The sequence below is a fragment of the Periophthalmus magnuspinnatus genome, chromosome 16, assembly GCF_009829125.3.
Source record: "Periophthalmus magnuspinnatus isolate fPerMag1 chromosome 16, fPerMag1.2.pri, whole genome shotgun sequence".
NCBI lineage: Eukaryota > Metazoa > Chordata > Actinopteri > Gobiiformes > Gobiidae > Periophthalmus > Periophthalmus magnuspinnatus.
Window position 1 is genome coordinate 25,619,175 of NC_047141.1, and position 14,139 is coordinate 25,633,313.

At 41.7% G+C, this 14,139-nt stretch overlaps 1 protein-coding gene across 1 annotated transcript in view; it reads right to left on the minus strand.

Moving 5' to 3' along the window:
• Window positions 1–789: 789 nt before the first annotated feature.
• The window catches only part of LOC117384235 (uncharacterized), a 67,603-nt gene continuing 54,253 nt past the window's right edge, over window positions 790–14,139 (minus strand). Inside the window, exons 3-5 of the mRNA XM_055228094.1 lie at window positions 9,237–9,367; window positions 1,123–4,260; window positions 790–1,065 (exon numbers count right to left, since the gene is read on the minus strand). Coding sequence (XP_055084069.1) covers window positions 798–1,065; window positions 1,123–4,260; window positions 9,237–9,367 — 3,537 coding nt within the window. The 3' untranslated portion in view covers window positions 790–797. The remainder of the gene's footprint in view (window positions 1,066–1,122; window positions 4,261–9,236; window positions 9,368–14,139) is intronic.

Sequence of the window (14,139 nt, forward strand, 5' to 3'; positions counted from 1 at the left end):
GGTGTACAAAAATACATTCAGTTGCAAATGAAAAATAACGAAGTAAAATCTACTCTTTATAGGTGACTGAAGAATTCGAAGAAAAAGATACCTATGGCTGCACGCATATGTAATGATGCTCTAAATCAGGTGTTAATATTGTGTTACCATGGCATCACAACATTCAATCAAGTTTAAATTTGAGCTGGAGGACAGATGGAGTTTGCTGTTTCACATTGCACATTTGTGGACGTGGTGTATGATTTATGGGTTAATATCTCTGTAATTACTGGGCCTATCCACATGAAACAAAAAATGGCACAACATTCAACATCTCCTCTGTTAGTGTGAATGAACTTTTTTAACAGTAGCTTCAGAACTCAAGACATAATGATTGTCAGCTGTGAGAACTGAAAGCCATAAGAATAGTGCAAGTTTGTGGAGCCAATGCCTATAGATTCAACATTTGTGGTTCATATGTTTTGGATATATATAATATTTTTTTCAGAAACAGTGACTTATAGTGAGTTATACCGGCTCCTGCCCTGCATCTGAACTGCTTACACATTATAAAATTCTAGTATGTGAACACAACCTGTGCTCTATATATTGGCCCAAAAACTTGCACTGTTTATATTTTGCTCTTGCCTGACAAAGCACAGTGTTAAGACTGATTTGGATGTGCCCCAAAATGAATTATTTTGCCCTGGGCTCATTGCAACTAAAGGACTTTGATCATGAAAATCACTCCCTGTGTCATGCGTACACCTTAAACCGTTGCACAGTGCTGTAGATTAATGTCAAACATGATGTGCCAGTCATAAAGCCTTCTGCGGGAACCTGACCGTCCATGTTCTGTCCAGAAAGTGCTGTGGGGCCAGAGGCTGCAGCGCGAGAGGAGAGAGGGAGGACAGGGAGGACAGGGCTGCTGTGTGGAAGGGGACAGAAGCGTGCAGGAGAGGGAGCGGTCGATGGGACAGCAGGATAGAGGGGAACAGCTGAGGCAGGTGCATGGGGGGAGGCCCAGGTGGAGGTATGTGGTGAAGAGAGAGATGGTGCAGTGGAGGAGCGGAGGGCGAGGGAGCACTGGGAGGTGCAGAGGAGGAGGGAGGCAGAGGCAGGAGGATATGGTGTAGAGGAGGAGAGGGGGGCAGAGGGGGGATGGGGAGGGGGATGGGTGAGGAGTAATTTTCATGTGGGAGGGGCAGAGGTAACTGTAGCGAGTGCTGTAGAGCAGGAGGCTGAGGAACAGTGTGTACAGGTACGTAGTGGTCCTCTCCTGTTCCTCTCTCCTGAGCGCGCCCGCACTCTGAGTACTTTGTGTGGGGTGTTTTCTCTGCTGTGTCTTGGCTGAGCTCCAGCACCTTCTGCATGTGCTCTCGGGCCTGCTCCTGCAACAGTCTGTACTTGTCCATCTCGTCTGCTCTGTAGCTGACAGGCGGAGTTGCCTCTGCTGCCCCCTGCGGGTCCTGGGCCCTGAGATTCAAACTGCTGCTTGTGCTTAGCTCTTGACCTGTGTCTTGATTGTTCAGTTCTACTGCTGTCTCCATCCCCATAACTTTGGCCTCTTCCATCTCGTCGGCTTCTTTGTCCTTACCCCTGTCTATCAGATTCCTCTTCAGCCTGGCCTTCCTCTGGATAGCAGGGCGTTTTCCTATCAGGGGAAGGTGTAATGTTTTAGCAGTTTTTTGGGACAAAGTCTGAGTGGTACAAAGTCCTGGGAGGATATTGTTGGAGGTACAGTCTATGTCTGGGGAGGTGGCCACATGAGAGCCGGTCTCTCGTAGTTCACACAGAGGTGTGCTTGCATTATGAACAGTCAGTGGAGGTCTGTGAGGGGAAGAACTGGGACAGGAGCCTGAGCTGAGGCTGCTGATACTCTGTGTCTCTGGAGAAGTGTTTATGGAGGCTGGAGTGAGCCTTTTACTGGAGCTCCCTGTCATCTTGCCCACAGAGACCCCAGAGCAGGTGCTCCACTCCCAGCTCATCTCCGACAGGGTGGTGCTGCAGGGGCTGCAGGAGCGGGGGCTCACCCGGCTCACACTGGGGGGACTGTGGGCCTGTCTGCGCCACCAGTCAGGACTGGACACGTGACGAGCACTGGAGGGCCTGTTCCCCCAAAAGTGAGCTCCTCCTGGGCTGTCTCTTCTGGAGTCAGACCTGAATGTGCCAGGATCGTCCCAACTGTCGGTGCTGCCACAGGTCCATCTGTCCCAGTCGCCCTCGCCTGTGCTCCCCCCTGTGCTGTCCCCTGTGCTGTCTCCTCTGTTGTCCAATCTGCTGTCCTCCGTGTGTCCCCAGGTGCTGGGACTAACACTGGACCTGAGTGGATGGTGCCACTCCTCAAACTTCTGCTCTGACCTCCAGCCGTCTGCTGTACTGATGTGTGCAGCGCCCCCAGGACCTGCCCCATTCCTCCACTCCCACTGCTCTGCGTCACACACAAAAGCCCTGTCACAGCCCTGTCCTAATTCCCTTCCCCTCACCTCCTCACAATGCCTCAAGTTCTTTCTTTTACTATGAATGGATTTCCTGTCCCTGTGGAGGAGTTTTCGCTTTCTTACTGGGCTGTTACTGCTGCTGTTGTCAGGGTAACAGCAGTCAATGAAACTCCTGGGGTTGCTATGGTGACCTCTTTCCCAAAACATCTTGGAGTCAGATCCTGGAGAGAGGGAGCGGGAGGAGAAGTGAGGCCGCCAGGGAGGAGAGGCGGTGTGCCCGTGCCCCTCCTGTCTGCGATGGCGACGCTGATGCTCGGAGCTCCTGTGAGGCCTTCTGCTCTTCGACGAGACACATCCAGGCATTTTCTCACCACTCCCCCGGGGACATCTGCTCCCCCCTCGCTCCCCCCCTGCTGTCTGCCTCTCCCCCCACTCTCCCTCTCTTCCCTCTCTACACGATGACACCACCACACTCTTCACTTTGCACATTTGCCGCTTGTTCGAAATCTTTTGCCTCTTTTCCCTTCTTCTTCGTCTCTGCTTTCCTGTCCTGTGTTTCCTAATTGCGCATGTCCTCTTTTTCCTTGACACTTTTGCTACGCCTACATTCGTCTGCCTTGCACTGCTGCATATTGTCTCACTATTGCTAGCGCACCTGGTTGGGCTCGTGTACGTCTTTTGGGTGACACCATCTACTTTACAACTCAGTGATGTGATAGCTTTCGCCGTCGCAACCTCTAATCTGCCCACCTGACGATTCTGGGTGTTGCAGTCAAAGGCGTCAATCTTATAGCCACATGAATGGGAAGTTGGCACAATGCAATTTTCAGTGTTTTGTTTCTCTAGCCATTCTCCAGTTGATGTAGGGATTTTGTCTTCGAGAAGCAGGTGCTCTTGTGTCTTGCCTTCAATGTGCTGAGTTTTCAATGCCTCTTCAGTTTGCCCCTGCACCAACTGTGTTTGGTTTGGAACAGAAACACCTGACATATACAAGAAGTGATTTGGATCCTCTATTCTCTCCTGGAGTTGCTCATGATCATGTAGTTTGCTGCTGTACGAGATACGCGGCTCAAACTTTGTAAACTTTAATGAACTTGTCGGCCATTGCAGCTGGGTGGTCCCATCTTTTCCCAAAACACAAATAGTCCGACTCTCATCTCCCTCTGATTTGTTTTTTGTCGTATCTTGCGGTCCGGTATACGCCTCCTCCAGCCCCGTGCCACATGCCGACAAGAACAGTGAATCATTGCTCTGATTATCTTGTGCTTCCGTGGAAATAGAGTGTTCCTTCCCCAAATCTCTTTTTTCAATTTCAGTGTCTTCCGAGGCGGGCTCTCTGGGGATCGGCTCCATGCTGCGCAGTCCGACACTGTCTGAATTCTGCTCTTCCTCTGTCCCAATTTCTCTGTCTATGTCTCTCAAGATGCGTCGTATCCTCTCTCGCATCTGCTCCTTTTTCTTGTACATTTCGTCTTCCTCCAGGTCAGAAAACACAGAGGCACAAGGTTCCAGTTTGGGACCCCTCCGAGAGAAGCAGAAAGACACCCCGAGCCGGCCTCCGACCCGCCTCCTCCCTGGAGGTAGAGGCAGCGGTGAGAAAGGGTCAGTGCAGAGCTCAGAGCTGTGGATTTGGGGGGATTGTGCTGCTAAGACCGTAGGAGACTGCTGAGAAAGTGGACTAGGGGGACGGATGTCTTCAGTTCTGGAGCTCAGTGGGGCAGTTGTTGTTGTTATCGGGGCAGAAAGAGTGTTTGGGGTGTGAGTGCGATCTTCAGGTTTGTCGTCCTGGTTGTGGCTGCGTTGATCACAGCTTATCAGTCCATGGCTCCGTCTCGTAACCCTACAGAAAGAAAAAAGAAAGAAAGAAAGAAAAAAAAAGGAGATTATTTCTCTTCCCTCAATGTTTCCATGAACATGAATTATGCTTTTTATTTATTTAATTCATCTGAAGCTTAAAACTTTGACACGGCAGTACAAAAGAATGATATGTGGAAAGATTTTATTGCTGGGTTTCAGTTGACATCACAACATTCTATAGGCCAATCATATTTAAGATGGGGAGCGAGAAAAAATATTATCATTCAAATGCTGATTTTTGTACTAATACGATGGGTTCTTGGGTCTAGTCACTAATAAAAATAATGCAGGTTCAGTATTTGTGAATTCTCTTTTGGATTTTTCATGGTAAGGTATAATCTGAAACCCACCAAAAGCTTTGAAGGTATTTGTGGGTTTCAGACAACACCACAAGATTCTATAGGCAGATAATATTTAATATAGATGACGGGCAGAAAAAAAAATATCATTAAAATGCTGAGTTTTGTTCTAGGCTCTGATCACTAATAGAAATGATCAGGTTTCAACATTTGTGAAATTACTGTTTGGATATTTCATGACAAAGTACAACATAATCTCAATAATGAAATCTAGCTCTTTTCCCCATCTGGGAGAATGACATCATCACATTCAGGAATATGAAAAACACCAGTTTGTGTTAATTTGCATAAAACAGTATTGAGTTTGATGCAGTGGCACAAAAGTCTCCAGTCTCCAGAGTTTTTTAGATTTAGATAATCAAATAAAAAAAACAACCAGTATCACATTGCAAAATTATATATATATATATATATATATATATATATATATATATATATATATATATATATATATATATATATATATATATATATATATATATATATATATATATATATATATATATATATATATATATATATATATACACAAAGTTAAACTTGTGAAGTTTTAAGCTTCACAAGTTTTTTGCCAATTTCACTATTAACTAATGAATAATAGCAATAACAGTAATGAAACTGTGAATACTTCTAAATGGGACTGGATAATTATAAACACAAACTTTAACTTTAATTAAAGACACTGCCATTTAATACAAAGAAATAGTTTAATTTATTCCTCCAAAGTCTGAACTCTGCTCCAAACCACATTCATTTGCACTGACAGAAGTTTGGCTGTAGACATTTAAAACATAACAACCCCAAGCATATCACTGACAATTTGAAATGATTGATTCAATTAAAATTCAATTAAGAGCACAGCTCCCCCTTAAGAGATACATACAAATGCATCAAAGAAAACTGCACAAGCTCATTATTATGGTACATAATATGCAATGGATCAAGAATAAACCTTTAGATCTCAGTGTAATCCCTCATTTCTCCAGAATTCCTTCAAACTTTGTACTGAAAGGGCTGCAGTATACAGTAGCCTCAAAATAATTAAAAATATAACTTCAAAGCCTGTGATGTCCCTGACCTTCTTTTGAACAGTGCCCGCCAGATGCACAAACTCTAGGGGGCGCTCTCTCACTTAGGCCAGTGGAGCCCTGCTGTGCTTTGGACCCACTTGTCTGTTTCACATTGCCACAAGCGCAGCTGCCTCTTGAAGGAGATCTGGCTCTTTTATTTTACAGTGATGTTTCTTTTTAGTTTATTTCAACTGCAGCATCTATAGATTTCTATGCTACAGGGCCACATATAAAACTACACTGTTTTCTACAGAGGTAACTTCAGAATAATAGTACAAGTAGTCCAAGTCCAAGTCCAAATGACTCAAGTAAGAGTAAAAAAGTATTTCATTAACTGGACATAACTAGACATAAAACTTTACTTACTTAATTCAAAATTTGGTATATGTAAAGTTCCTATATTATGCTAAATTGACTCTTATGAGCTTTAAGCCATGTTATAATGCTGTGACCTCATCAGAAACACACCTGGAGTTGTGTGTTGTTTCATTCACACATGTTTCAGTAACCTTTTATGATTCATTTATCTGCATCTCCAAAGCTCAAAATGCTCTGTTCCACCTTGTGAAGTTACAAAGCGGGAGTTTTCAAGTAAGTATCACCCTTTTATCTTTTGTTCAGTTGAGACCGACAATTCTAGGGCTGAAATTAGCAAAATGATTCCAGTGAAGGTGTATGAAGTTTAAAAACATAGTGGGGCACTTCCTGTATTACCACATGACACTTGAGAAAAGAACTCAGCCTTAATATGCAGGGTTTGTGTGTGAAACAAACACAAATCTGGGTACGTTTGTGATGAGGAAACAACATTATAACATAGCAAGGGCAGTGCTAGAGGGGAGGGGGCACTAGCCACCCTTAGAATAGCTGATGCACCCTCATAGCTCCCCCAAAGATTTTTGCCCCTCATCCAAATGAAATGATTAGTGTGTACCCTCACTGAAGAACTTAGCACCCCATAGCTCCTCCAACCAAAAATGTCTGGCGTTGCCCCTGTAACATAGATTAAAAAATAGCCTAATATAAGCCCGTTAAAGGATTGACCACAAAAATGAAAAAAAACAAAACAAAAAAACAACAAAAACTAAAGGAGCAATATAAGAAACACAAATGTTCACATCATTTAATATTGTCAACAAAGGTTTTTTGTCACTTGTAGGATCAATCAAAGAGGGGAGAGTTACAAAAACCCTTACTCAAAATGACTCAAGTAGGCGTATGGTGTCTAAAAACTATTTCAAGAAGTACAATTTTATTAAAAAGCTACTCAAGTAATTGTAACTGACTACTGCCCACCTCTATAAGACAACCTATGTCCAAAAGTACAGTGCATATGGATTCTAGTGTTGGCTCAATCCAGTTATTAGAACAAGACTGATTTGCACATTTTAAAAAGCGGTTGTAAATATGGCCCCCATAAGCCATGCAGACAGGCTTTAATGAACCAGCGTCATTAGCGTAAACACAGAAGCCGTAAACATGTATCAAAACAATGAGACACGAGCCGCGCTGCTCTCATCCTCCATCACGGCGCTCATAAAACACTCTTAATTGCTTCGGGAATAGGTGCAATCAACTTGATCATTAGCTAAGTTTTTATTTCACTTGTTTTGATTATGGACCTGAAGGCAACTTTTACACATCTCTTAAATACTTCAGACTACAGTTACTATATTACCTCAAGTGTTTTTGTATTGGGCTCTGGCTTGAAAAGAAAAGATTTGGAATAACAAACATTGTGAGACTCTTGTAAAAATTGAGAAGTACCTATTGTTGTCAGAATTTACAGTAAAGATGGCAATATGAGGAGTAAAAGTAGAAAGGCAGCAGTGGGTCTAGTTCACTCTGCCGTGTCCTTAAGCAAGACACTTCACCCAAACTAGCTGAATGTAAAGTGTGCGTGAGCGTTAGTGGTTGTAGGAGCTGATGGGGCAGATTGGCCTCCGTCAAACTCCTGTTAAACTCCATACAAGTTTGCTAGATTAATTTGGATGATTTCAGCTGTGGAATTTCCAAATTGTACTGAACAAAAGGTAAAAGGTAGCAGTTAACTTGAAAACTGCTGCTTCATGACATCACAACGTGGAACAGAGCATTTTGAGCTTTAAAACTGTAATAAAGGACCTTTTAGTGCAATATTATGATTATAGTACTTTATACTTTTCACTCGTATTTCACTTAATATTCTTTTATAGGCTTTTTGAGAGTTAAAAAACCTAACTTCAGTGTTTTTCTTCTTCCTTCTCTGGTAACGTATCAGAATCTTTCTTACACATCCTCCTTGAAGAGTATATACAGGTACGTGTTTGTGTTTTCATATTGAACATGCCTCAGCTGTGGCCCCTGTGTGACTAGAGCCATCACATGTAAAAGAGGCTGACAGGACATGACAAGCTCTGCCCCCAAAGTCACGTCCTCCCTCCATGCTCTTTCTCTTTGTCTCTCTCTCTCTTTCTCTCTGCTCCTTTGTCCTTCTCTCTCTGTCTCTCTCTCTATTCCTCTCTTCTTTCCTCTCCTACTCTTTTCCCCCTTTTCTGTCTCTACCCCATCTCTCTTTCTGTCCCTGCCACTGTCTCGCTTTCCCCCTCGCTTTCCCTCCTCTCTTCTTTCATGTCCTGCTCTCTTTACCCCTTTTCTCTCTCTACCCCTATCTTTCTCTCTCTTCCTGCCACTGTGTCTCTTTCCCCCTGTCTATCTCATTTTCTCTCTCCTTGTCACTCTCTACCTCTCTCGCTCTACCCCTCTCTCCATTTCTCTCCCTTTCATTTTTTCTTGTTCTCTCTACTCCTCTCTTCTTTCTTCTCCTGCTGTCTTACCCCTTTTCTCTCTTTCTACCCCACCTCTCTTTCTCTCCCCACCACTGCCTCGCCTTCCCCCTGTCTCTGTCATTTTCTCTCTCCTTGTCACTTTCTACCTCTCTCTTTCTACCCCTGTCTCCATTTTTCTTCCTCTCATTTTTTCTCTCTCTACTCCTCTCTTCTTTCCTCTCCTGCTCTTTCCCCTCTTTTCTCTCTCTACCCTTATCTTTCTTTCTCTCCCTGCCACTGTCTCGCTTTCTCCCTGTCTCTCTCATTTTCTCTCTCCTTGTTCACTCTACCCCTCTTCTTCTCTTCATTTCTCTCCCTCTCATTTTTCTCTCTCTCTCTACTCCTCTCTTCTTTCCTCTCCTGCTCTCTACCTCCTTTCCTCTCTGTCTACCGCTTCTCTCTTTCTCTCCCTTTCATTTTTTCCTTTCTCTCTACCCTCATTTTTACCCATTTTTCTCATTTTTTTCTTCACCCCTTTCTATGTCTTTCTCTACCTTCTCTCCAGCACTCTTTCATTTTATCTCCACCCCTCTCTCTCTACCCCTCACCCCTTTTTTCCCCATTTCCTTTTCACTCTCCCCTTCTCTCTCTTTCTATCTATATATCTTTTACCTCTCTGTCTCTTTCTATATAACTTTTACCCTTCTCTCTCCTTTCCTAACTCCTCTTGTCCCTCCTTCACCTCCTCCTCCTCCTCCTCCTCCTCCTCGCTCCGTCTCTCACCTCCCCGTCTGTAGCTGCAGTTGGGCGAGTTGGTGCAGCCTCCTCAGAGCTCGCTCCTGTTTGCGTTGGTCCTTCCACGATTTGGACGCCACATTTCGAGCGAACTCTCTGTGCTTCAGCTCCTTCAGTCTCTGCGGAGAGAAAAACAAACAATTCTTTTTCACTTTATCGTTTACTGCAGTGGTCCAAAGTTATTCCTCACTTACATTATGCATTCTGAACACCCTAATTATTCACCATGATGAGTTTATAAGCATTTTCCACAACATTTATAGGCCATAGCATAGTGTTCAGCTGAGATGGTAATGCTAACAACAACTAACACGTACTTCCTGATTATCGGACAATAAAACACTTCTCAGAGCTCCTTCTAGATTATATAATGTCCTGGGACAATTTTCCTCAAATACTTCAAGAAAAATCAGGTGCTTTAACCGAGACAAACATAAAAAACAATACTCCAGTGAATCACATTAGATCGTTGTGCCAGTACCAGCTAAAACCTGTACCGCAAAGTTACAATGTGTTACAAGTTTTATTTAAAAAAAAAAAAGTTAATAATGTAATGGACAAAATTATAAAGTTTCGGTGTTGGTTAAATGCCATTCTTGGAGATAAATTGCACAGTAAATCAATGGCTGGCACTATTCACCATTGCGGGATAAAAGCAGTACCTTGGCAGTGGTCGCTGCACTTTACGCACTTCCTCTTTCGATCTTTTCATTTTTTCTTTTTTGTCTTTTTTATGATGATGCACCTTAAGAGCTTTTCTTAAAACCCTGCTCCAAAATGTGACTGGACGGGGAGCAGTTTTTGGTGCCAAATGGACAAACTTATCGCTGAAAATGCTGAAGTTTGCAGATATGAAATGATACAAAATGCTGATATTCCTACAGAAACATATTAAGGTTCATAGAGGAAGGTAATAAAAATCAACAGAGTGGCACTTCTGTGGGCAACCGGAGCTTAAAGGAAGAACGCCCGACTGGTTTAAGCCTCACAGCGCATGAGCTACTGTACCACGTAATTAAACATGCTAACACATAATTACAAATGCATTTTAATTAGGTGTGAAGTGCACCTATAGGCACTTAGTTTGGAGCTCAAGTATATGATTTACTTACTACATTCTTTGTTATTGAGACTGTTGAGTTTTATGAGCTAGATGACTTATTTCCCATGTGGATTAATTACTTAAATATAAATAAATTACGTTATAGGATATGATTTTATAAGAAAATAAAAGGCCAGTATTGAATTTCTGAAGAAAATACTGTCTAAATCTGCCTCACATTACATATTTGGATCACTGTGTAACTTTTTGCTGTTTTGAACATTTGCAGAAAACAGCGTTTTAACATGTTTTATAAGTTTTATTGTTGTTTTTGGCGCTCTGAGTCCGCTCTCCCTTTGCTCCCCCTTCAGAGCGTTGTCACAACACAATCAGCGCACTTCCACTAATGAAACTACAGCACATCACGTCAGGTTTGTGAAGTTGTATGTATAATTATGGGAGATTATAACGCATAAAAGCAAAACATAATAAAAAAAAAAAAAAAAGTATAAAGACAGAAAAGCAACAACCAGACATTTGCAGCAACAACACATTAGTGAAATAGTAGCACTAGTTAAAGCCAAATCATAGAGGAGAGTCTTTAATACATTTTTAAAATGATCAATAGATGTGGCGTTCTTTATATGAATCAGGAGCTTATTCCAAAGTTTCGGGGCTATGACAGAGAAGGTCCTATCGCTTTTAGTTTTGAGACGGGATGGAAGAACGGTCAGTAACTGCGGGGATGTTGATCTGAGGGCTCGAGAGTAAGGAGCCAGGAGATCAGACAGCTAACCTGGGGCAGCATTATTGAGAGTACAAATAGTACAATTTAAAATCTATTCTAAACTTCACTGGCAGCCAATGGAGTTGAGTTAAAACTGGGGTGATGTGGTGGTCAAGCTGTAATCTGCCCATGCTGGTGTTTTGGGAGATCCACATATAAGAAGCTGCAGAAGTCCAACCCAGTGCTTATAAATGAATGGATTATTATTTCCAAGTCTTTGTGAGGCTGGATGTGTTTTCATTTAGCTGTGATATGGAGTTGGAAGTTTGAAGAACCTGATTCTAATAACATTACTTATTTGTTTTTTCAAAATTCAGAGGGAGTCAAGATAAAAAACAAGATTTGTGACTGAACTATGAAGGTTGACAGACAATGGGCCAAGAGCATCTTTAAGGTGATTTGTGTGGGGCCCAAATAAAATCATCTCTGTTTTGGTTTCATTTATCATCAGCAAATGGCTTGACAGGCAGCATTTGACTTCTTCTAAGCATTTATGAAGACTCGTTATAAAAGAACTGTCTCACATACAAACTTACAAACTAGTATGCTCAAATAGTGGCCGGGAGAGATCACTAGATTACTCAAACATGCATGGATGGCATATAAACCCACTTGAGGCATGTTTTTGATGAGGGAACAATGTTATAACATGGTTGAGTGTTCTAAAAAGTTGATTTTGCATAATACCCTCTGTTTAACGTATGTTTTTGCTTTGCCTGGAATTGATCAAAGTATAGCGTTCAACTGATCTATTGGGTCAAACAGATGACGTCAACAGAACAAGTTATAGGTCACATCTGCAAGCCAGCTCACAGCCAGAATGCATGTTTTTCAGGGGATTTTCTTTAGCAGTAAAAATACAATTGAACAAATGCATAGTAATAGTGATAAAAAGTACTTTATGTTCAGTCATCAAATAATGTTCCATGGGCTGTATATATAAATAGCCACAGCTGACCTGCTAGCCTCTGTGTTCTAAATAGGAGCTGAGCATGGGCGCGCTTCCAGCTCCATCGACTCTGGCTCCAATTCACTTTTTATTGAAAAACTGTCGGCCCTTTCTCTGTAACTGCTTCTGTCAGACTCGTCATTTTGGTCTTAAAATGTTTGTATTAACATCATCCTGGGGTTTTTATTTGGCTATTTTGCCCGTAAACCAAGACAGGAACATTAATACCACACAAATCAGGCGCCTTCTTTCCCTGAAGGTCTCTCCTGCTAGCCTTAGCAACGGGTTTGAATGACAGCATCGCTAAGCACTTGTCCCCTACCTTCAGCCTCACTCTGAACGGGCTCCTTGGTTACTATGACACTCACGAGGGCATGTCCACTAGCGGTCGGAATTCCGTATTTGGAATTCTGACCGTGAGTGTTGCCCTTGTAACTGCTTTAGCCTCGATGAGCTTCATTTGACTGGAGCTGAACGCTATGGTGACGTTACACTCACTTAGTGCACTTCTTTATACAGTTTATGGTATAATCACAACAAACTGCCAATTTTTGCAACTGTGGTGAAAAAGTAGTTTGTTTCTTTAAGGTGGATTGGACCCATAATTCGAGGTACAAGTTTACCAACCTAAACCAAACCAAAACACCTGCTTTTTGTCAATTTTACCGTAAATTCCTTTGCAGAATGGACCAGCTTCTACCTCATTGTTAATCATGTTCATCATGTCTGTTTCAAATATTGTGACGTCAGGTGAGAATCAGTATGGATGTTGCATGGGGTTAAACTATGTAGAAGATGAGTCTAGTTTTATAAAAGTCTCAGTGGGCAGCTGTCTTTCAAACAGCATACATCACTTGTTCTGCAGATGTTCCCCTTCACAGCTCATGTCCAATTAGCTCCATAGAGAAGAGAAGAAAGGGCTTTTCTCTGGAGCGCAGCATGAGAGCAAACAGCAGCCAAATGTTCTACGTGAGATTACAGATAGTGAAGATGACTGACAAGAGCCATTTAATTATAATGATCCTGACTCTGTTCTGACTGGCGTGAGGTTTCTGCGCTTGGCTGGAGGAAATGTTGATGTCGACACCAAACAACTGTGAGCAATTGAAAACGTTTGTCAAGACCAGAGGTAAAATGCAGTAAACACTCCTAAGTGTGTGCTGTTACTTCACAATGAGAAGAATTACACAAAAAGTAAAATGGCTCAACTAAAATCACTTGTTATGTCGATGGAAGCTGATCTGATTGCTACCACAGTAGAAACAACTTCAGTCACTCAGAGGTGGGTAGTACTCTAGCTGTTTGAGTGACTTTAAAAAGTATTGTAGTTTTCAGAGACTGTACTTTTTATATTTTACAAAGTACCTATATTTGAGTACAGTTTTTTGTTACTCTTCTCCACAGCGAGAATCAGCAATTCACAAAAGCTTCATGTGGACAAATATTAAATGAGTTCAACAGATACAATGGTGGAACTTAACAAAGTAAAAGTACTACCATACTAAGGTGAACATTTCAGGTATCTGTACTTTACTTAAATTGATTCAAAAGTGGATATTTTTACCTTTACTTTACTTCATTTGACTGCAGGTATCTAAACTTTCTACTCCACTATATTTTTGAACAGGACTGAAAAGTAAAAGTATTTTTTATTATTGTCTGAAACCTGCTGAAAAGCCTGTGGGTTTATTTTTAACAGAATTTGAGCAAACACAAGTATACAATGAAAAGCAAAGAAATTCATTTGTTTCTGTTAAACAAAATTCAGTACAAATCTTTATAAGAAAATCACTATATTTGAAGCTTTTTAAGATCTCAAAATCTGTGCAAAATACTTTTACTGTTTACTCTTTAAGTAAAATTTTAAACCGGTACTTTAATAGTTTTACTTAAGTAGATTTTTCATGTTGTACTTCGGTATCTGTACTTTTACTTAAGTAACAAAATTGAATACTTCTTCCACCACTGATGAAATATTATTGGCTTTTTTCATTTTTGACTTTGTTCTGTTTCTTCCACTTACATTAACTAAAAAATAAAGATGAGAAATGAGATGTGTGACAGTTATTGTTGATTTGAAACCATTGTTTGTTATATAAAATATCATCTCTAT